We start from the raw sequence: 18,864 nt of genomic DNA on the forward strand, positions 1-18,864 counted from the left end.
TGATATAACATTAAAGCGTGACCAGACGGAATGTCTTTTTGAAATTTTTCGTTAGTATGATGCAGTTAGATAACACTGTAATGTTATTGGATACAATTTCTTGCTGATGCCGTCATCTGTACGCTTCAGTGATACATTACGATATGAATCTGTTTCGTAAAACTCACATACAGACTTAGAACATTTGTTTCCTTTGATGTCAACAACTGATTATAAGACTATTGATATCACAAAACCGAACCACGGAAGGTGATAGCTTTAAATTCTCATTTTCACTTTATCTGAGGTATATTGCATTAATCATCTTGTAGCACGATTCAAAACTATTGTGCGTCTATAAATAATATTTTGAATAAAAAAAAAATAGAAAAATAAGTGTTTTGTTTTCTTAGGACAAAAATAATCTTAAGTCTACCGTGTGTTACCGTCGATCAACGAATGTGTAGTGTTTATGTTATGTCGATAAAGGACCAATCCAAATCGTCAGAATACTCGCGTTGGTAATGTCATTATAGATACATATGTCTCACGTGTTCACAAAATCCTATACATTCCTGTATAGCCACGTGCGGTATGACATAGGCCTAATTTTTCAGACATTGTGTATTGACAACCTGTTTATGAACAGAGTAAGGCTTAAATCGCCAGATAATTATTGACAGAGACGAGATAAAACTAATCACCCTAAACATCACATGGCAGCGAAGATATAATTACCTATACCTTTCAAAACGCAAACATGTTTAAAGTTAATCAATTAACGTGTAACAGATTCGGCTGTGAAAGTTACCAAAGATATTTATTATTTTCTTAGACATCTTGAATACAATAGATTTCAAATGCAACAATCCAATATTTGTCTAGATGAGTCAGATGACAATGCAATAGGAAAATGAAAGAGAATTAAGACTTTGAGTTTCTGTGTATTCAATTACAATACCCTAGCATGTCATTTTTTGCATGTCAAAGACTGAATTACAATAAAAGAATAATTAAGAATAATTAACAAAATAAAAGCAGTTTTCTTTTTATTTTCGTTATGATAATTGCCTCACAGATCAAAATAAATGTAAAGATCCAATAACCGTTTGTGTCGTAGAGATATTCCCACAGTGGTGAAGCCAATAAAACAAATATTCACAGACAACACGTGAACTATACTAGGTCATGACCTAGTATATTTACTTCCGCTGAATAGGATGTAAATATCCAGCTCTTGAAAATCTTCTAAACAACTAAATTACATTACCGCAAAGCCGGATATTTTCGCGCGTTAAAATTTCGTCATCTGGACTAAAATCGTAAAAAATCAATTACAGCGGTTTTAAAATTGTGGTATATATAACTCATCCATTTCTTATTTTGTTATGTTGATACAATGTTCGCGACCATAGTAAGATCCCGCAAAACCACGAAGATATAAACGATGTGAATTTTTGCTACCTAGAATTCCATTCCAATTTCTGCTCCTGCTTATCGCTCAGCATACAGGAAGTAGGACGACTGGTTCGCCCTTTGTCAGTATAATGCGACCAGTAGGGTGTGTTGTTTGACGTCTTCTATACAAGGAGACACAACACGAATCACACAATTCATACACGCAACAAACCGCATACTTGGGCGGCCATCCTTACATGATTCTCTCTGTTAATAGGACGCAAATATAATACACTAAACCAAACAAAATACAGACGTATTTTATCTCTAGTTAAAGTAGATTAAAGAGTCGCTCTATCATTTAAGCTATATTAACAACCAGGGTTTAATATGCATCTTGGATGATGGATAAATACCGTTCCCAACGACCCCCTTAACTTATAAAGGAGAATTTTAAAACCAAAGGCAATAGGACACCAGATTTTTTTTGTTTTTTTTTCTCCGTTAATATCACACGAGTTGTTCCCCTTTATCGTCACAGCAAAATGTGTAATAGTAATAAGCAAAGCATACAATAATTCATCGTCAGTTACCCACTTAATCAGCCTACACTATTACTTAGCTAGCGTTAGAATTGTACATGTCTATATAAAATAAACTGAAGCACTATTTCTATTGTATTGTGACAAGTGAACAGATAATTCTTTGTTGGTCTTCATTATTTGAATAGTTAATGTCGTTTAACTACATTATGTTATATATAGCTGTAGTAAGCCCCAAAGTAACATGAAGTTACATTATTAAATGAACAAAAAATATTGTTTTGTTATATTGTTTTCCTTTTTATATAATGGCTTCTTTGATTTTTGCTTAAAATATTGCTTGGTATTTAAAATTTATGAGGATGACAGACATTTTGAGGTTCATGGATGATTCAATAAGCATTATATACTTTAAAACACACCTTGCAGTACAACAGACTACCTTTTGTTATCTTAGACAAATATATCCAGTGGTTCGTCTGTTTGACAAGAGTACCATACGGGTTACTTACAAGAATGGTATATCACCGATCTCCAGTTCCAGTGACAGAGCACCATTGTTTAAATGTCGTATCCACGTACAGCTCATGTTACACAAATCAGAATAATGTCCGATATTACAGAGTTTATCGAAGTTTATGTTTAGTTTGTGATTGACTGGTCCCTATTATTGGAAGTGCTGGTCACTTTCTGGGCATATCCCTTGTGAAAAGGACAAATAATCCAACAATGATGCAGGTAGCTCCATTTCGGTATCCAAGGACACAGGCCGATTTAGAATGTTTCCGTGAGTAGACCTTTATTTAATACTACATTGTAAGGGTGTAAATTTAAGTGACAATTTTAAAGTATTGAGTAGCAGAAAATTCGTCAAATACTGTAATACAGTATTTATATCCATTTGAAACAGAAAGTGTTAAGCTGTTAACCTTATCTTATGATTTTGACAATACATGTAGTAAGTAAATTTGGTAAATAATTTTGATATGACATTATATGGGTCAAGGAAGTAATATCAACGGCTGTTTTTCGTATAACACTGGATCCTTATAAAGATGTGTCTGCAGGATACTAATTACTAATAAGTAGTAAATATAGGGTAAAGAAGTAATTTTAACAGTGTGGACAAAATATGGTCAATTTTTTATGTGATCTGCCCCTTTTTCAAGGCACAAACAGAACAAGTAGAATAACATATTTAGGACGGTAACCAATGTTCACAATATGCTATTTATTTTGCTTTATGGTGTGTACATATTTGTTGTGTTAGTATGCTTGAAAACAAAATATAGCACATACTTACTGTAAATGAAATATCAATAATTTTCAATTGGAATTTTTTACCGTTATTATTTAGACATCAACGAAATCAACGAAAATATTCATTGTATATGATGAGTTTCGTTTCGGAGAAATAATGCCCTCCACCTCTGGGATGCGGGTTCGAATCCCATGTGGGGCAGTCGCCAGGTAATGATCGCTGGTAGGTGGTTTTTCTCCGGGTACCCCGGCTTTCCCCCATCAACAAACCTGGCACGTCCTTATATGACCCTGGCTGTTAATAGGACGTAAAAATAAACAAACCAAAGTCACCCAGAGAATGTCAATGACGATATTAACAGTATCAATACGATTTATCTCCCCTCTCCCAACACTGATGTTTATTTTACACTGACGTTATACTTCAAAATCGATACAATTTATCCAAAGTGTAATAAGAGCAAAATAAACACAAAGGAGATTGTTTCTGTAAAATTGCATTTTATTGTTCAAAGGGAATCACAGACTAGACTCTAAAATTTGAACGAGAAAAAGACACCATAACTGTAGACTTATAACGATTTGTTACAATTCTATAAATACATTTAACAAGGAAGAATCAGGAAAGTCTATCATACAATTTGCATATTTCTGTTGTCTTTAATACACGTTCCCAGTGCCGAAAACCTATATTATGCATGTAAATACAGCATAAAATAATTAATGACAAGAGATAACACCTCACAATGTAACAGTTTGATGACATGCTGAAAGTGCATTCTCAAACAAACTGCTAATTTGAGAATTTAATCAATCTTTTATACAGTCGTTCTTTTTCCATTTCCTCAATATGTAGGTAAAGAAAAAATAGGATCATATCATTTTAATTCTAGGTGTTATGTGTATGATGTATGCAGTAACATGTAATTAAGTTTAGCAGTTTGTTTCGCAGAATACGACAAGGTAAAAACAAAAGCACTTTTAATGCTGGTTATTACATGTAAGTTGAAAATGCATGCATTTATGTTGAAATTTATAAATCTTTAAGGCAGAAAATTGAATATAAAGTTGCAGATAACAACAAAGTAGCACAGTGAGGAATTAATATCGTGGGAAGGATATAAACATCAATGTTGGTTGCATTTAGGATAGTGTAGTAGTGGTTGACCAATAGTGTAGAGTGTACAAATGTACCTGCCTTCGCTAATTTTTTTTTATTAAAAGGCGCTATACACGTTTAAGATGTTCCACCGCCGACAATTTTGAACGATAAATGATGTTTAGTCGTGTACATAGGTATAAAATAATTTATTTTGCTTTTGGTATATGCTCAATCAGTACTTCACTCAATATAGGCATAGAGCCATGGTTTTTTTCGGGACGCGATTAATTATGTTTGATATTTTCATCTTGAAGTAAAACAAGAAGCTTTAGTTTAGTGGTGGTAATGGTAAGAAGGTGACATTTCTAACTGAAGAAATTATTACTTTTTCTACTCATGTTTTTGATAAAGAAAAATACCATTCGTCACCAGTGTAGCATCTTAAAACGAAATTGTACGTGATTTAGAGAAAACATGAAGAAAAAATCCATTTTTAAATAACCTTACATAATTAAGACTAAAACAAAGTAGAATTCAAAATACATAGTAAAGTTGTTTCAACAAACTGAAGTTGTATATGTAAAAGATATTTGTTGAAGGTTACTGTATCATTAAGTAGTAAACGTGACTACATGAACAGTTTTTGTGGTTAATGCTAGGTCTACTGTTATATTCCCACTTTTACATTCGCTGCACGTTATGTAATTAGCTATATAAAGGTCTAATAATGTTGACACCAAGACAAAAGTATGTCGACTGTACGTCTCACTTTACGATACTTACATACCAAATCGGTTAATTAAAAATACATTTCTGTGTCTAATGGTTAAGTCTGTGTGATTGTGATGAGACTATATTCAAGTATTTTATTTGGCTGTTTGCGTGAATATTTGTTAGATGAAATCTATCAAATAAAGTATAATTATGCAGCTAGTTGTTACTTAACCATTTGCGAAATACAACAATCTGCAAATGTAAGTAAAACCGTTGCTGCAATAACAAAATATTTATCGGCATATCCTTTCACCATATATAACACTTAAAAGCTTTTATAAGTTTATAGTAATAATAATGATAATAAAACAATTAAAAAATTAGCCTTTATAATCTTTCGCATGCTTCCGATGTCCAGCCATAGCATGCTTTGAAAGGTTAGACTCCTGAAGACTATAGCTAGTGACCTGCAGCACTTCCGGTGGTCTCGCTCGTGAATCTATATCTCAGTGACGTTTGACGTTTTAAAAGACTAATGCTCTTAGAATAAGTCGGAGTTCTTGCAGTGCGTCGTTTTTGTCTCACCATAACACAGATGTATTCTGCGCGTTCGGTCGTTGACTCCCTATTTTCAATATGATCCAATATCGTGGTCGTTCGTTGATGTCCTCGAAATCTCAACAGGGGACCTTATCGCAAACAACTAATTTTGATCCTTTCGACCTCACACTTAGAAGTAGCCATATATCTCGGGCATTTTTCTTGCCAGATTAAAATTGTTAATGTAGTGAAGTTTGGTATTTGACGTATTAAACAGAAACAACGACGGAAATGATTTTAAAATGATGATGACGACAACGACGACGATGATGATGATGACGATGATAGTGATGATTATGATGATAATGTTAGGAGAACATTTAATTGTTTGTCCAAGAAAGTAGAATACTTTAGGATTATCTCTGTTGTATTCATTCTTCAATAGCTTTCTCATTATATCACAGGCGAGTTTCTCTTGATATCAACTTTATATTAATTATCTTTTTTTTATCTCCACGGTTGATTCCTTCAAAACTTTAAAAGAGTTGTTAGAGAAAACATTGTGTAGTAATAATGTTATATATTATAGTCAACAACTATATGACTGCATATTGATCCTTTTGGTAGCAAACGTGTTTCTCGTATGCAATCTCCTTCTGTGTTGAGTATATGTTATATAACTCGTATGTAATGCGAAAAGTACATTTTTTCCTGTAAAGGACCCATTATGTGGCCAGTGACAATAAAATATCTCTTTTTTCAAATACATACAATTTGCGACACAAAAAATGCTATGTTGAAATAACGCGCGATGTAAGCGAAAGTTTACAGAGAAAATGGGTCAAAGAGACGTCCTTTTGATATCACAGTCTGTTTCCGTGGAAACCACTACATCCTTTGTCCACTGCGAACTTTCCATCGGCACTGGAGACAAATTAGGCCTGGCTGCAATGATGTATATTGATAACTCGCGAAGAAATTCATTCCAATCAACTTTCCTGAAAAAGAAAGAAATATACATCTTTGTTACTTCAGTCTCGATTCATCTTTGGGTTAATATTAATGGTGTATGTTTGTCTAACATATACATGTAGTATGCTCAACCATTGTTCTGATAAACAACTGTTCAAGTAGAAACTTTTATTTATAGACACAAAATGTTAATAATAATAGATGTTCAGAGAGCTATCTTAGTAGGATTTTGGTTACAAAATGGATAAAAAGACAGAAAATTGCGGAAACAGACTAAATCGAGTCACTCCTTTGTTTTAATACTAACATTTTCCGACGTCTATGGCTGTTTTGATAAATGTTCAAACAAATGCAAGCAAAATGTGTACACACAAAAGGTAAATGGAACTTCATTCAAGAAATTTGATTGTAGATAATATCTTATCTTTTTTATTTTTTTTTTTAAACAAAATGTGGCTAACAAAACAAATACTATCATTATTCTTATGGAAAACGCATTATTCTTATGGAAAACGCATCAGAGTTTTAGGTTATAACAAGTAAAGTATGCATGTTAAAGCATTGTGATAGACAATTTTACTCCTCAGTAGTTGAGGTATGGAGGAGATGATCGATTCAGTCTCGGATACCGCTTCTGTATGTAGTACATGATAGCAATGAATCTAGGCGTTGTGTTTGTAAGTCAAGGTTAATAATATAATTTAAACCCCTCTCTCTCACACACATAATATAATTTAAACCCCTCTCTCTCACACACACACACACACACCAAAATACAGCAGAGTCTCTTAGATCTTTTGTTATTTCAAATTCTTTCATTCTCTTTTATATGTATGATATTTGTTATCCTTATGCATTTGCTATAAATAATGATGCAAACTTACAATAGAAATATGCATCAATATAAATGTATTCTACATAGGAAGTATGTTCCTTTTCATCACTAAATAAAATGTATTGTGTGTAAAAATCAATGATGGGCGCCATGAGCGGAGAAAAGCCGGAACTCAATATCGGTAAAACACTGTAGCGGTACTCTCTCGCAACAAGTAACATTTTTGCTGTAATATCTCTCCAGGTAAGTCAATGAGCAACCTCGTTATAGTAATATGATATCCTTATACATGTGTTATGTTGGTAATGGGTGTTATTTTGGCTGGCACTATACATTACCTGGCAACCAATGTTCCTATATATATATTCAATGCCTACTCTTGAAGTTCACTGACACGCAGTTATTGTGATAGAAAGGAACTTTCTCTTTGAGCCCCCTTCTCCGTTAAGAGCACATGCGCGGCTGCCATTACGACCATCAATTAAAAAACCTGAAACAATTCCTGCGCTGGCTTACAGCATATTGACAGATAAAACATTATGGCAGAGACTTGATCACCGTGTCCTCATAAACACTAACTTTACCCCAGAGATCTATACTGGACGTCCCCCATCATTGTTAATATGCCCTTAGGGGTACAAACCTGGTGCTTTCCGCGCTTGTATCCATAGTAAATGTCAACATCTCCGCTACAATGTACCACAATTCTCCTTCCTTGTTCGAGGACATAATTGTGAATCTGAAAACAGAGCATTATTGATACTAGTTGTATTCGTCCTGGTAGGTATTACTGACTACTATCCCAAATAGGTGGTGCTTTGCACTGATTTCTTTAGCAGTATTAATACATAAATCTTTCTTTTGCTTGTATTGTATTACGTATTTTTGATAAATGGAGTTATCGCCCTTTTACATTACATACGACTTTTACATCCTCCCGGTGTTACTCCATTAGTATTGTGTTATTTAGTGCAAGAGCGACTTTATTTGCAACCTATTGGTCACGTGCATGCATTATGATTAATTAATACTTTATTTACTTATAGATAATGTATGCATACTTTTAGTTCAAAAGCGAATTTATTTGTCCCATGAAAGCATGAATAATCAATACTTTAATTACTTATTGACAATTTATGCATACTAGTGATTTAAACACCTCTCTCTCGACAACAAGCGAATGATGGATACATGCAACCGTTGACTGAATTATTTATGATTTGTCTGTACGGACAATTATTGTCCTGCTCTTCAATGCTAATCTACTAGTATAAATCGGATACTCTAAACTTTCCCAGATGTAAGTTGTTAATTAAGTTGATCGGATCTGAGGTACATAAATGTAAGAAGATTACCACTTTACATGGTAAGCAGTATGATGGGTCTTACCCGTTTAATGTTTCGTCGTTCTCCAGAAAGAGCGTGTACCATGAAGCCAGGGCTTTCTTTGCATCGTATTCTCTTATTTCACCTGTGTTAGCTTCATCGAAGTTGTGAAACAGGCGATATGCAAGTTCTATCTCCCTTGGGAAAAGCAGCCTTGTGATCGCGTTCTGCAAAAAGAAAATATTTCAGTCGTATACACTGTAATTGGGTTCTGATTCTGATATGAGAAAACATTTCAGTTATGTGATGGTGTTCTGTTAGAGGTAAAAAAAATAAATAAATCGTGTAATTGTATTTCAGTCATGTGGCTGTATTTGCTTAGTTAAAGTTGCTTCTGTCATGTTCATGAAGTCTCTTGATAGAAACATTTCAGTCGTGTGGTTTCATTTCCTTGGTAGAAATATTTCAGTTGTGTGGTTGCATTTTCTTTCTAAAAACATTTTAGACGCGTGGTTGATTTGGCTAGTAAAAGTTGTTTCTTTTGTGTGGTTACGGTCTTTTGGTAGAAACATTTTAGACCTAAGGTCGCATTCTTTGTAAAGAAAAACATTTATGTAATTTTGAATAGTTTGTAACTAAACCATTCCCTCAACGAAGTAAGCATGTACTACAACAGTTCAGCGTTACCCAATTTAATCTATAGTTTACAATTATACAAACTGAAGCTAAATACTTGTAGTCTAGACTATCATTCTCACTGATCGATACTTTCTCTAAAACAGATATCGATGAACAAACCTTTCCGCGTCTCAGGAGAATTTTTATGGACTCGTAATTTAGGAATTCCCACCACGTGACCGAGCCGGAGTTTTCTTTGTCCAGTCGATGGAACTGAGCTATTTCGTCTTGATGTTCTGTTTTCGGTAGAGTGACGCCATGCGTGTCTTTGTAGGCTCGTTTACGATACGTCAAGTACTCCTCCAGTGATATACTGGAATCTGCCAATGGGTGGATATAACAATCAAAATCTATTTTAGATATAATCGACATTATAGTATCTTCAACATTACTCAGGGTAGATCTAGTCCTTTAAAAGACGTATCCCTCATCCTTCTAACTTTTACAAACCATTTGTCACAAAAAAGTATTGGAATCAACGAAGTTATGTCATGGATTCAATTCAATTACCAGATCAACATCGTTTTGTGTTGCATAATTACTTTCCATTTTTGAAGAAATATTATATCTTATCTATAAAACTTTTTGAAATGATGAAAATATCCTGTTTTTTGCCTATGACATGGGGAAAATTCTGCATTTCTAAGGGTGACATTTCTAATTTGACCTATTTATACCTTCCACCATGACGAATGTTCTTCCTTTTGTATTAATAGGACGTCATTTGTTTCCTTGAGATAATTTTATCGTTTACTCGTAAATTAATACCATACTATTAAGTGCAATAACGTAACCATTGACATCATCTCCCAAGGGAAGATAACTCTGATTAACGAAAAAATATCGTTGAAATATTTCACTACCAAAAACCAAAGCAGATAGAATCAATATCCATTCTACCTACGGTTACTGTACTAACCTTGAGTTAAATCATACTTTTCAAACGAGTCCAGCAGTGCAAATAATTCCTCTTCGGTCAGCATATTACTGCAGTCGTCCTGTACAATGAAAAACGTATTAATAATAACAAACATGCAAGTTTACATAAACAATCAACCAATTTGATTTGCCCTGATTGTACCGGTCACACCTTCCAAATAATTAAGTTCACACAAAATTTTACATTCGATCTACATAGTTTGCTAGTTTAAAAGTGTAGCAAATGAAATGTAGAACGGCGGTTAAACAAAGAAAACAAATCTAAAGCATTGGTCTTATTTGGTAAAAAGGGCGATTGATTAAGCTTGTACATTTAGTTACGCGTGTAAGTTGCAATTTGAAAGAGTAAGAAGATTTAATAGACTACATATATCGAAGTCGATTCTGGGAACATCTTCAATATAGGAAGCTGCGAGTCACATCGAGATTAGCATTAGCTTCTCGTTAATGCTGGCTTTCTGCTGCCGACAAACATCAGGAGAAAACAATTACCGGGGTTTTAAAACACAGGACTTGTCAATAATAGTTACGTTACTCCGAAATAACGATAGAATGCGGCGACCCCAGGTTTGAGTTCGGCAGGGAAGCCATCAATATTAAGATTTACTCAATCGACCTTAGAGTACAGAAAGATCGCGAAGTCAATGATTATAAATTCAGATTAAATTTACAGCAGTTATGTTTATCTCAAAATTAAGGCCACTTCGTAAATAACCACAATATTCAATGGTGAATTATTTATAAAGTTTTATGTCTTTCAATGTTTTCACTGATGTTGAAATTTTAAATCTTCACGTGGGCACAGACAGTGAAGCTATAGATTATAGTCAATCAATATTCTGTATTTGTACATTCTATCATATAAAGGGGGATTAAAGGATTTATTTAGTTCCAAATATAGCTTTACGATAAAAGTAATTGCACTTTGATAACACTGTCTGTAGTATTCCATACAATTTTAAGAGATATGGCTACGAAAAGATGGGACTAATTAATCGGAGACCGTGTGTGTAGATAGATAATTATGTGAAACTTTACCCATAGAAAATGATAAAGTTTTCCAAATGTTTCTGAAAATAGGTATTACTTAAAACTTTAAAGTTTTTAGTTGATTATTTGGTCATTATTATAAATCTTTAAAAACTAGTCAGTTGATCATGTGCTTTTTCCCTCGCAAGCCTTTGACTGATTATTCAAGAAAACAACTGAAAAAATCCTTTAATTTTTGCACGGACTCTTTTTACAGATTTTATGGCAAGAAATTTATCATATTATGGGAGGTTACGACCACATAAACGGTGAATTTGACATATCTCCAAAGACCGGCGATAATTGTATTGATAAATTTTTATTGTTCTTAAAATCAAGCTATGTACAACTTTTCTAATGTAATAATGCGGTTCCTTGATCAGTCACGACATTCCGGCACATCTTTGATGTTTCCATGTCCTTTTAGAAGACCCACATTGGGTATTATCGATATTCAAGTTCTATTTTTCATCTAAACTTAAAAGGCGAGTTATTTCAAATCGTATAGATACTATTGAGTTGATTTATGATAACATCTTTCTGAACAACAGATAAATAAAACGTTATTGCTTATAAAAATTATCAAAAGCAGAAACAAGATGAAACTCTCATTGCCAATAAACTACAAAAATAACAGTCAGATTTATATTTGGTATATAGATCTCATTTTATTTGAATTAAAAAATGGACATGTTTCATTTGTAAAATTTATTAGTGTTTTCTTGCGAGAAATGATGCGTTAAAAATTTATTTTGACTATCAATATATCGTGTACATAACCATGATGATGATTGCGCGAAATTATCATTTCGCTAACCTATTCAAGACCGCTTTGGTGCTTACTTTCATTTTGTGTGGTCAATATAGACAATTTACATCGATAAATATATTCATTTTATATCTCGGCATTTTATGTAAATCGAGTACACCCTGAACCGATTAAAATATATGGCTATGAACCTTGAAAGATGAGTTAAACCGAGTTGCCCCTATACCGATTTAGGTAATTATCCAATTAGAACAGCTCATTCTTGTCAGATATACAGTTTTGAACGACAAAATGCAATATAAGAGCTCTAAATTGTGTTTATATCGATGAGTTTATCACTATTTATTTAATATTCAGTAAATATCCTCAAACACGAAATATGTCTTGTTCACATTGTTTCTAACCACATGTATATTGGCATTCACCTTGACAACGTTATTCCCAGATCATGATGAAGTAGATTGCTGGTGGATAGAGCACTTTCAATGCCATTTACATAGAATAAAGGTTTATCAATATTGCATATGATACAAATGCAATAGACACCGTGTCTGTGTTAAATAAAGCATGTATTACATTGGAACATAATAGACCTTTGTGTGGTGGCTGATGAAGAGAGACTTCAGACAGACAAGACACAGATTTTGTGTCTGGATCGATATCTCTCCTCCATTGTATGAAGACTGGCGGTTCCCAAATCGCTCGACCGAACAAAACAAGAACAAATGGGCGATGACAATGTTTCCCCATCACAACCAGGCTCCAACCTACCTATATGTGATCGATCGTCTCAGGTCGAATTTATTTCTTCAAATTGTACATCAAATACTGTTAATCAACTTTCTTTCGCGTGCGATTTATTTTCGCGAATTTTGTGATAAATGTAAATTCACAAAAGTTTTTCTCCGCGAATTGACATCTTCCATAATTCTTGCACAATTAATTCAGGTATTTTCATTCCATTTTAGATCCGCGAAGCTTAATCTCCGCAAAAATGCTTTGAAACGAAAATCGCGCAATGTAGTAGCCGCAAAAGAAAAGTTGTTACAGTACATTGATAGATGAATATATTCTTGATGTATGAATGAACTTTTAAATAGCATCCATCAATGATATAAATGAGAGCACCTCTTGTAATGCGTCCGTTTATAGAAGCATTTCATCCGGTGGATAAGATATCAGGAAGAAATGATCCATGTATACGTTCAATGATACGTTAACAAACCCTTTATATTGAGGAAGTTTTAAAACCCGTCGAAAACAACAATTATGGCGAGCTCATATCATCAATGAAGACACCAAGCCTTGAATTGATATTATTATCCAACGCAGTTAAGAACGAATAGCTTCGGCTGATAAACATTACTTATTTTTGCTTACGTCTTATTAATTGACGATAGTATATTGTAAAACATCCAATCAATTAGAGTATGATGAATATATCAGACCAGCCAATTAGTACATTTTAATTAAATCATGATATACAATAAATAAATGATCTAAATGAAATCACCTTTTGACGGGATGATATTTAATCCAGCTATAGCAAGCTCATAGTCGCTAAATATGAAACATATACTAAATCCGATTTATGAAATTTCATACGAATGGTTTCTTTAAAATATGGAACAATTCAATTCATTTTGATTTCAGTAGTTTCTATGTATACCACATTTTAATGATGACGTCAACATCGTCTAGCGAAACGAAAATTCCAAAATATTCAATTGCTTGGCAAAGCTTACAAGAATTTGAATAGATAATACAATTTATGAGACTTCCTCTATTTTAGTGATGTCATCAGACAACTTAAAGTTGTATGGTCTATCACTTTCGCTCTTTTTGTCATAGTAAAAACTGTTTAGGTGCTATACACATTTTCCCCCGTCTGTCCGGGGTTTAAACTTTCTAATTTTACCACTTTTTATAAAGTTGCAGCAATGGGAGTATTTAAATTACAAAAGTAAAAAAAAATCTTTTTAAAGTGTACACGTAAAAAATAGGCTCGAAAGATACCGAATCATTCCGAACTCTTCCGAACATCGTCGCGACAATCTCGAAGTAATACGAGAGTTGTGAAACCAAGAGAAATGTCAACAATTTTCCGTAAACAAAACACGTGTCGACCTCAGCAGACTGGATATACAAAGAAATTAATGCTAAAACATAACAATTTTTGATAAACACAATATTGAATTACGGCAATGTGTGAATGAGATGTTTCAAATTATCGCTCTGTGGACATAAACCAGCACGATTTGCTCATATTAGCCAGAAGGAAAACGTGAACAAACACATGTGCGCTTACAAAATGTACGCTAGTTACCTGGATATCCACGTGCAGGACGTGTTGACGCCAGTCACGTGATACGATTCGGAATTCCGACAAAACCCGAAGGTACTGAATATGGCGGAGATTGGAGGTGTTTTATTCAAAACCAGGAATATATTATCCCTAGATTTCGGCTCTCTTATAGGCCGACACATGCTTTTGGGGAGCTAAATCATCAAGTTACATGTCCATGTTCAAATATCAAATGTTAAAACGACATATTGTTACAGTGAAAATTACCAGAAATACAACTTTAAGCTATATGTTAAGAGAAAGAATCATTAAAAACATTTTCTTGTTCGGCTTAATCTGTAGAGGGAATAACATAAACTGATTGGGTTTTTTTTCATCCATCGGAGTTTTTAATGGGATTTAATTGTCTCGGTAAGCCTTTGAAGGACCTTTTTTGGACCCACATGTAAATTGTGAGGTTGTTTAAATTGGTGATGAGTTGTTTTTATTAGTTTAACGTCCTATTAAAATTCATGAGCATGTAAGGGCGTGTCAGGTTTGTTGGTGGATGAAAACCGGAGTATCCGGAGAAAAACTACCGATCAGCGGTCTGTACCTGGCAACTGTCCCACGTGAGATTCGAACTCGCGACCCTGAGGCGGAGGGCTGGTGGTAATATGTCTAGACATCTTAACCACTCGGCCACCACGGCCCCAGTGTGATGAGTTGTATTTAATGATAATAAGCTATCTAAGGATACCATTGTGTTGGGAAATAACAGGGACATTTGTTACTGCATCCATTCTATTACGTCTGAGTTACATTTGAAAAATTTAGCTGGCACATACCAGTATGTTTTCTGCTAAACAAATGAAACTTAGGCGGTAACCAATATAAAAGTAGGATTGAAAAGATCAAGGAAACGCACATTATGACTATATGCTCAGATTTCAATAAATGTAATGCAGGAATTAATAGATAAGTTATATGATTAAAATGTACAAATGAGAACAGAAGAAGTCAATGTATGTACATGTCTGGTTTCTGTTGATGCGAACAGATCATGATATAACATGCTGGTGAGAGATAATTAAGGAAAGAAAAGAAATATAAATGTGGTTTTAATAAAATATGTGAACATCTGTTTATGGATGCACTAATACCTAATCATCATGTTTATTATTGAGTTTTTAATTTGAACATTATATTGAACTTGATTGACCGGAAAAAACTCGTGCATAATTGATTTTTAATAATCATTGAAATACGAGTACACGAAAGATTGAATTACGTCCATTAGACCTAATAAAGGGTATGGAATTGAATGCACGGGGCATGTAATACTAATCAATTACCTTTTTAAGAATATAAATAAACTAAAAAGCTGAATATAGAAATAAATAAGATTCAGTGGTTGTTTATATTAGCATTATAAATATTATTTCATGTTTTCGGAAATAATATATCTCGTTTTACTATGTAGTTCATTATCAAATAGTATTGCCAGATTAGAATATAATTGTCGAACTCGCCCTGGTTTTTAAACAACGGGTTTGATTTCAAGTGTGTTCCGTGTTATTATAACGATAGCTAATGCAGGGATTTGTGCCACGGTTGTTTTTATAATGCAGTATATCATTTAGTTGAAAGGAATTCGTGTGCCAAATCTCATTATAAAATCGGTGCTTCAGAGCAACTTGTTTTCAACATAAGCATAAAATTATAATATTCTTCGTGTCAAAAAACACTGCTTTGATCATGAAAAAGTGATGATGTTCTTAAATAAAAGATAACGACTCGACTTGAGAGACAAGAAATTCTGTAGAATATTCCTAATCATGAATGTATGTCATATATTGTCCGTTGACCTCGACATGACCTACTAACCTACTTATTTTTCATATAATTGATGCAAATTTTCTCGTATTATCAACAACCCGTAAATAAATAAGATTCGAATTTCTATGACTGTTATGATATTGACATTACAAATGAAACAGGATGGAATGATTTGATACATGCAATAAGAATAAAACAAATGCAGTGCGTATTTCGATTTCCTTGTCTGTTTTTCTTTCTTCTTTTTTTTTTCTTTTCTTTTTTTATTTCAGTCCGTAATAATTCACTAGAACCAACTACAAGCAATCTTTTACAGATAGCAAGATATTTTTGATTCTGTGTATTAATACTAATATCCTGAATAATTCAAAAATATCTTTCAGAATAATATCTGACTTTCAAGGATCATTCCAGAAGGCTTATGCAAAGCGAATGTAAAATATGCACTAAATCAATGTATTTCTTGAAACCCTTGGGGTTATGTGTTTTCAAAACATGCCATATGTGACAGATTTACACTGTGTGTCAGTCTGTTTTCTCTTTGGAACAACACATAAATCATTGTTTGGACGGAAAGAAAGGTTGCATGTGCGTGTGTGGGTGGGCAATGTTTGCTCGACTGAAAAACAAAAATATTGCTTGCAAATCAATGTCATGCCCCAGGATCATGGATGTCTTAAGTTAAGTCTTAGCCAATCAAAGATGACGTTTAAGATGACGTTATAAAAAATAACGTCGATGACGTTATAAAAAATAACGTCATTGATGTTTGGCTAGTTCTAAACTTAAATCAACGATACTATGATACTGGACCTATGACTATAAAATGTTTCCTGTGAATGCTCAATTATCAAGCTGAAAATATCAATATATCAATAATTCTTACGCATTCGTGGCAGCTCCATCCCTTCGGCTTCAATGCTCTCTTTAGAAGGAGACATGACGCTGGATCCTTACAGTAGCCGAGTTTATGCAGACAACCCTCGTGATAGACCTTACAGCAGATTCTACAAGGGTATGTCTCTCTACCGGTATATACACTGCAAATATGGCACAGTTCTTCAGGTCGTACCTGCAACAATAACAAGAGCAATTCCTCTATAAACATTGGTTGTAACGAAAATAATTTGATGAAAAGAACAAAAAACGTTATTAAAAACGCCACAAACCAATCATAATAAATATGTGCATGATACAACTTTTATGATTGAACATCCGGAAATGAAATCGCGAAATCTGAGGCGTTTTGCATGACACCACAAAAACATGGTTTACAGTGTTGTAACTACGTGGGTGGTCGAATAACTCAGCTAGATGTGGTGCATTTTGTATACTCACCTGGTGATTAACGCTTTAACTTACATTTTGGTTCAATATTTCAGTTTGTAGTTGAATAAGAATATTTTTCTTCATAGTTATATATACACATCTACAGGCACGAAATGAATTTACTTTCATAAGCTAAGATACTGTCCAAAAATGTCATATTTTCGTGGTGATGTGATTTCTAAAATATAAAACTCACTCGAATTGATTCCATTCAAACAGTCATTCATTAGGATACGTCTTGAAATAGATATATTGGGGTATAAATATGCTACGAAATAGCAAAATATTACACGGCAAAATTGCAACGTCTCCAATTCCAAACAAAATCAATCATTTTTAGCATTTCGTGATGAAATGCATAGTTTTACCAGAAACTGTGACAGATTACATGTTTACTTTAAGACAAATGAACAGTTTCACGACGGAAGTTACCAAACGTATATATTTGACTGGATCCCAGTCTAGAGACGTAGCTAACTATATGGTTGAGCTTCAGACATGACATCCCTGTGAAAATAATGATAAATCGCATTATAACGTCGTAATGATTGGTTCCAACACGACGGAAAACCTAGCTCAGCAAGTTTGTAAGCTATTATTTCTGATGGCGTTTGCGTTATTGGATTCTCCGACAAACCAATATGTCCTGACAGAATTATTATTTTTGGGGGATTTTTATGGAATGATGAAGAACAATCAATCCTAGAACTAATTATTACATCGATCATTCTGGAGTGTGTTATGGGTCTGTCGGAGGATGTTTGCAGTCTAAATATGGACAGCGGAGTAAATTATTGTAAGATTAAGTTGACCCAGGGTCCCAAATCAAACTGGAGCTCCCATCACGTGTTCGTCCGTACTAATGAAGTTATCTCCCCTGAGTGACGACCCTTAATTGTGTTTACATGTACAAATGGACAGGGATATTTACTTTTGAAATATGACAACTGTGGTGTCACGGATGAACAATAATGTACCGATTAAACGACGGATCACATTAATGTGAAATAGCTATATGTAGTCGAACTACACAGCAAATTACCGGCTCACTTCATAGCTTAATACCATAACACAGCTAATACAGAGAGTGAAATGTCAGATCAGTTCAAAGTACTACAAAAGCAGAATACAGAGATAATAAAAGGGTAAAAAAAACCAGGTCACTTCATAGTTTAATACCGGAATACAAAGGAATATTTGGCTACTATGACATACATGTATTACTTCAAAATGTATTTGCTGAATACATCAATTATAAATTATTGGATGTTAAATGAGGTATATCGGACCAAATCATACTTTATTGGTTGGATATAGTTATAATAAAAA

At 33.7% G+C, this 18,864-nt stretch overlaps 2 protein-coding genes across 3 annotated transcripts in view; one reads left to right on the plus strand and one right to left on the minus strand.

Annotated features, from left to right (window-relative positions):
* The first annotated feature begins 2,474 nt into the window (after nucleotides 1-2,474).
* The window catches only part of LOC138324979 (spermatogenesis-associated serine-rich protein 1-like), a 47,577-nt gene continuing 31,187 nt past the window's right edge, over nucleotides 2,475-18,864 (plus strand). For both annotated transcript variants that reach the window (XM_069270289.1, XM_069270306.1), the window contains exon 1: nucleotides 2,475-2,706. In XM_069270289.1, coding sequence (XP_069126390.1) covers nucleotides 2,649-2,706 — 58 coding nt within the window. In that variant the 5' untranslated portion in view covers nucleotides 2,475-2,648. The remainder of the gene's footprint in view (nucleotides 2,707-18,864) is intronic.
* Nucleotides 3,663-18,864, minus strand: part of LOC138324967 (PHD finger protein 24-like) — a 28,905-nt gene continuing 13,703 nt past the window's right edge. Inside the window, exons 2-7 of the mRNA XM_069270264.1 lie at nucleotides 17,093-17,278; nucleotides 10,266-10,344; nucleotides 9,467-9,666; nucleotides 8,732-8,895; nucleotides 7,986-8,081; nucleotides 3,663-6,533 (exon numbers count right to left, since the gene is read on the minus strand). Of these exons, the coding sequence (XP_069126365.1) occupies nucleotides 6,377-6,533; nucleotides 7,986-8,081; nucleotides 8,732-8,895; nucleotides 9,467-9,666; nucleotides 10,266-10,344; nucleotides 17,093-17,278 (882 nt within the window). The 3' untranslated portion in view covers nucleotides 3,663-6,376. The remainder of the gene's footprint in view (nucleotides 6,534-7,985; nucleotides 8,082-8,731; nucleotides 8,896-9,466; nucleotides 9,667-10,265; nucleotides 10,345-17,092; nucleotides 17,279-18,864) is intronic.

Source organism: Argopecten irradians, chromosome 1 (assembly GCF_041381155.1).
Source record: "Argopecten irradians isolate NY chromosome 1, Ai_NY, whole genome shotgun sequence".
Classification (NCBI taxonomy): Eukaryota; Metazoa; Mollusca; class Bivalvia; order Pectinida; family Pectinidae; genus Argopecten; species Argopecten irradians.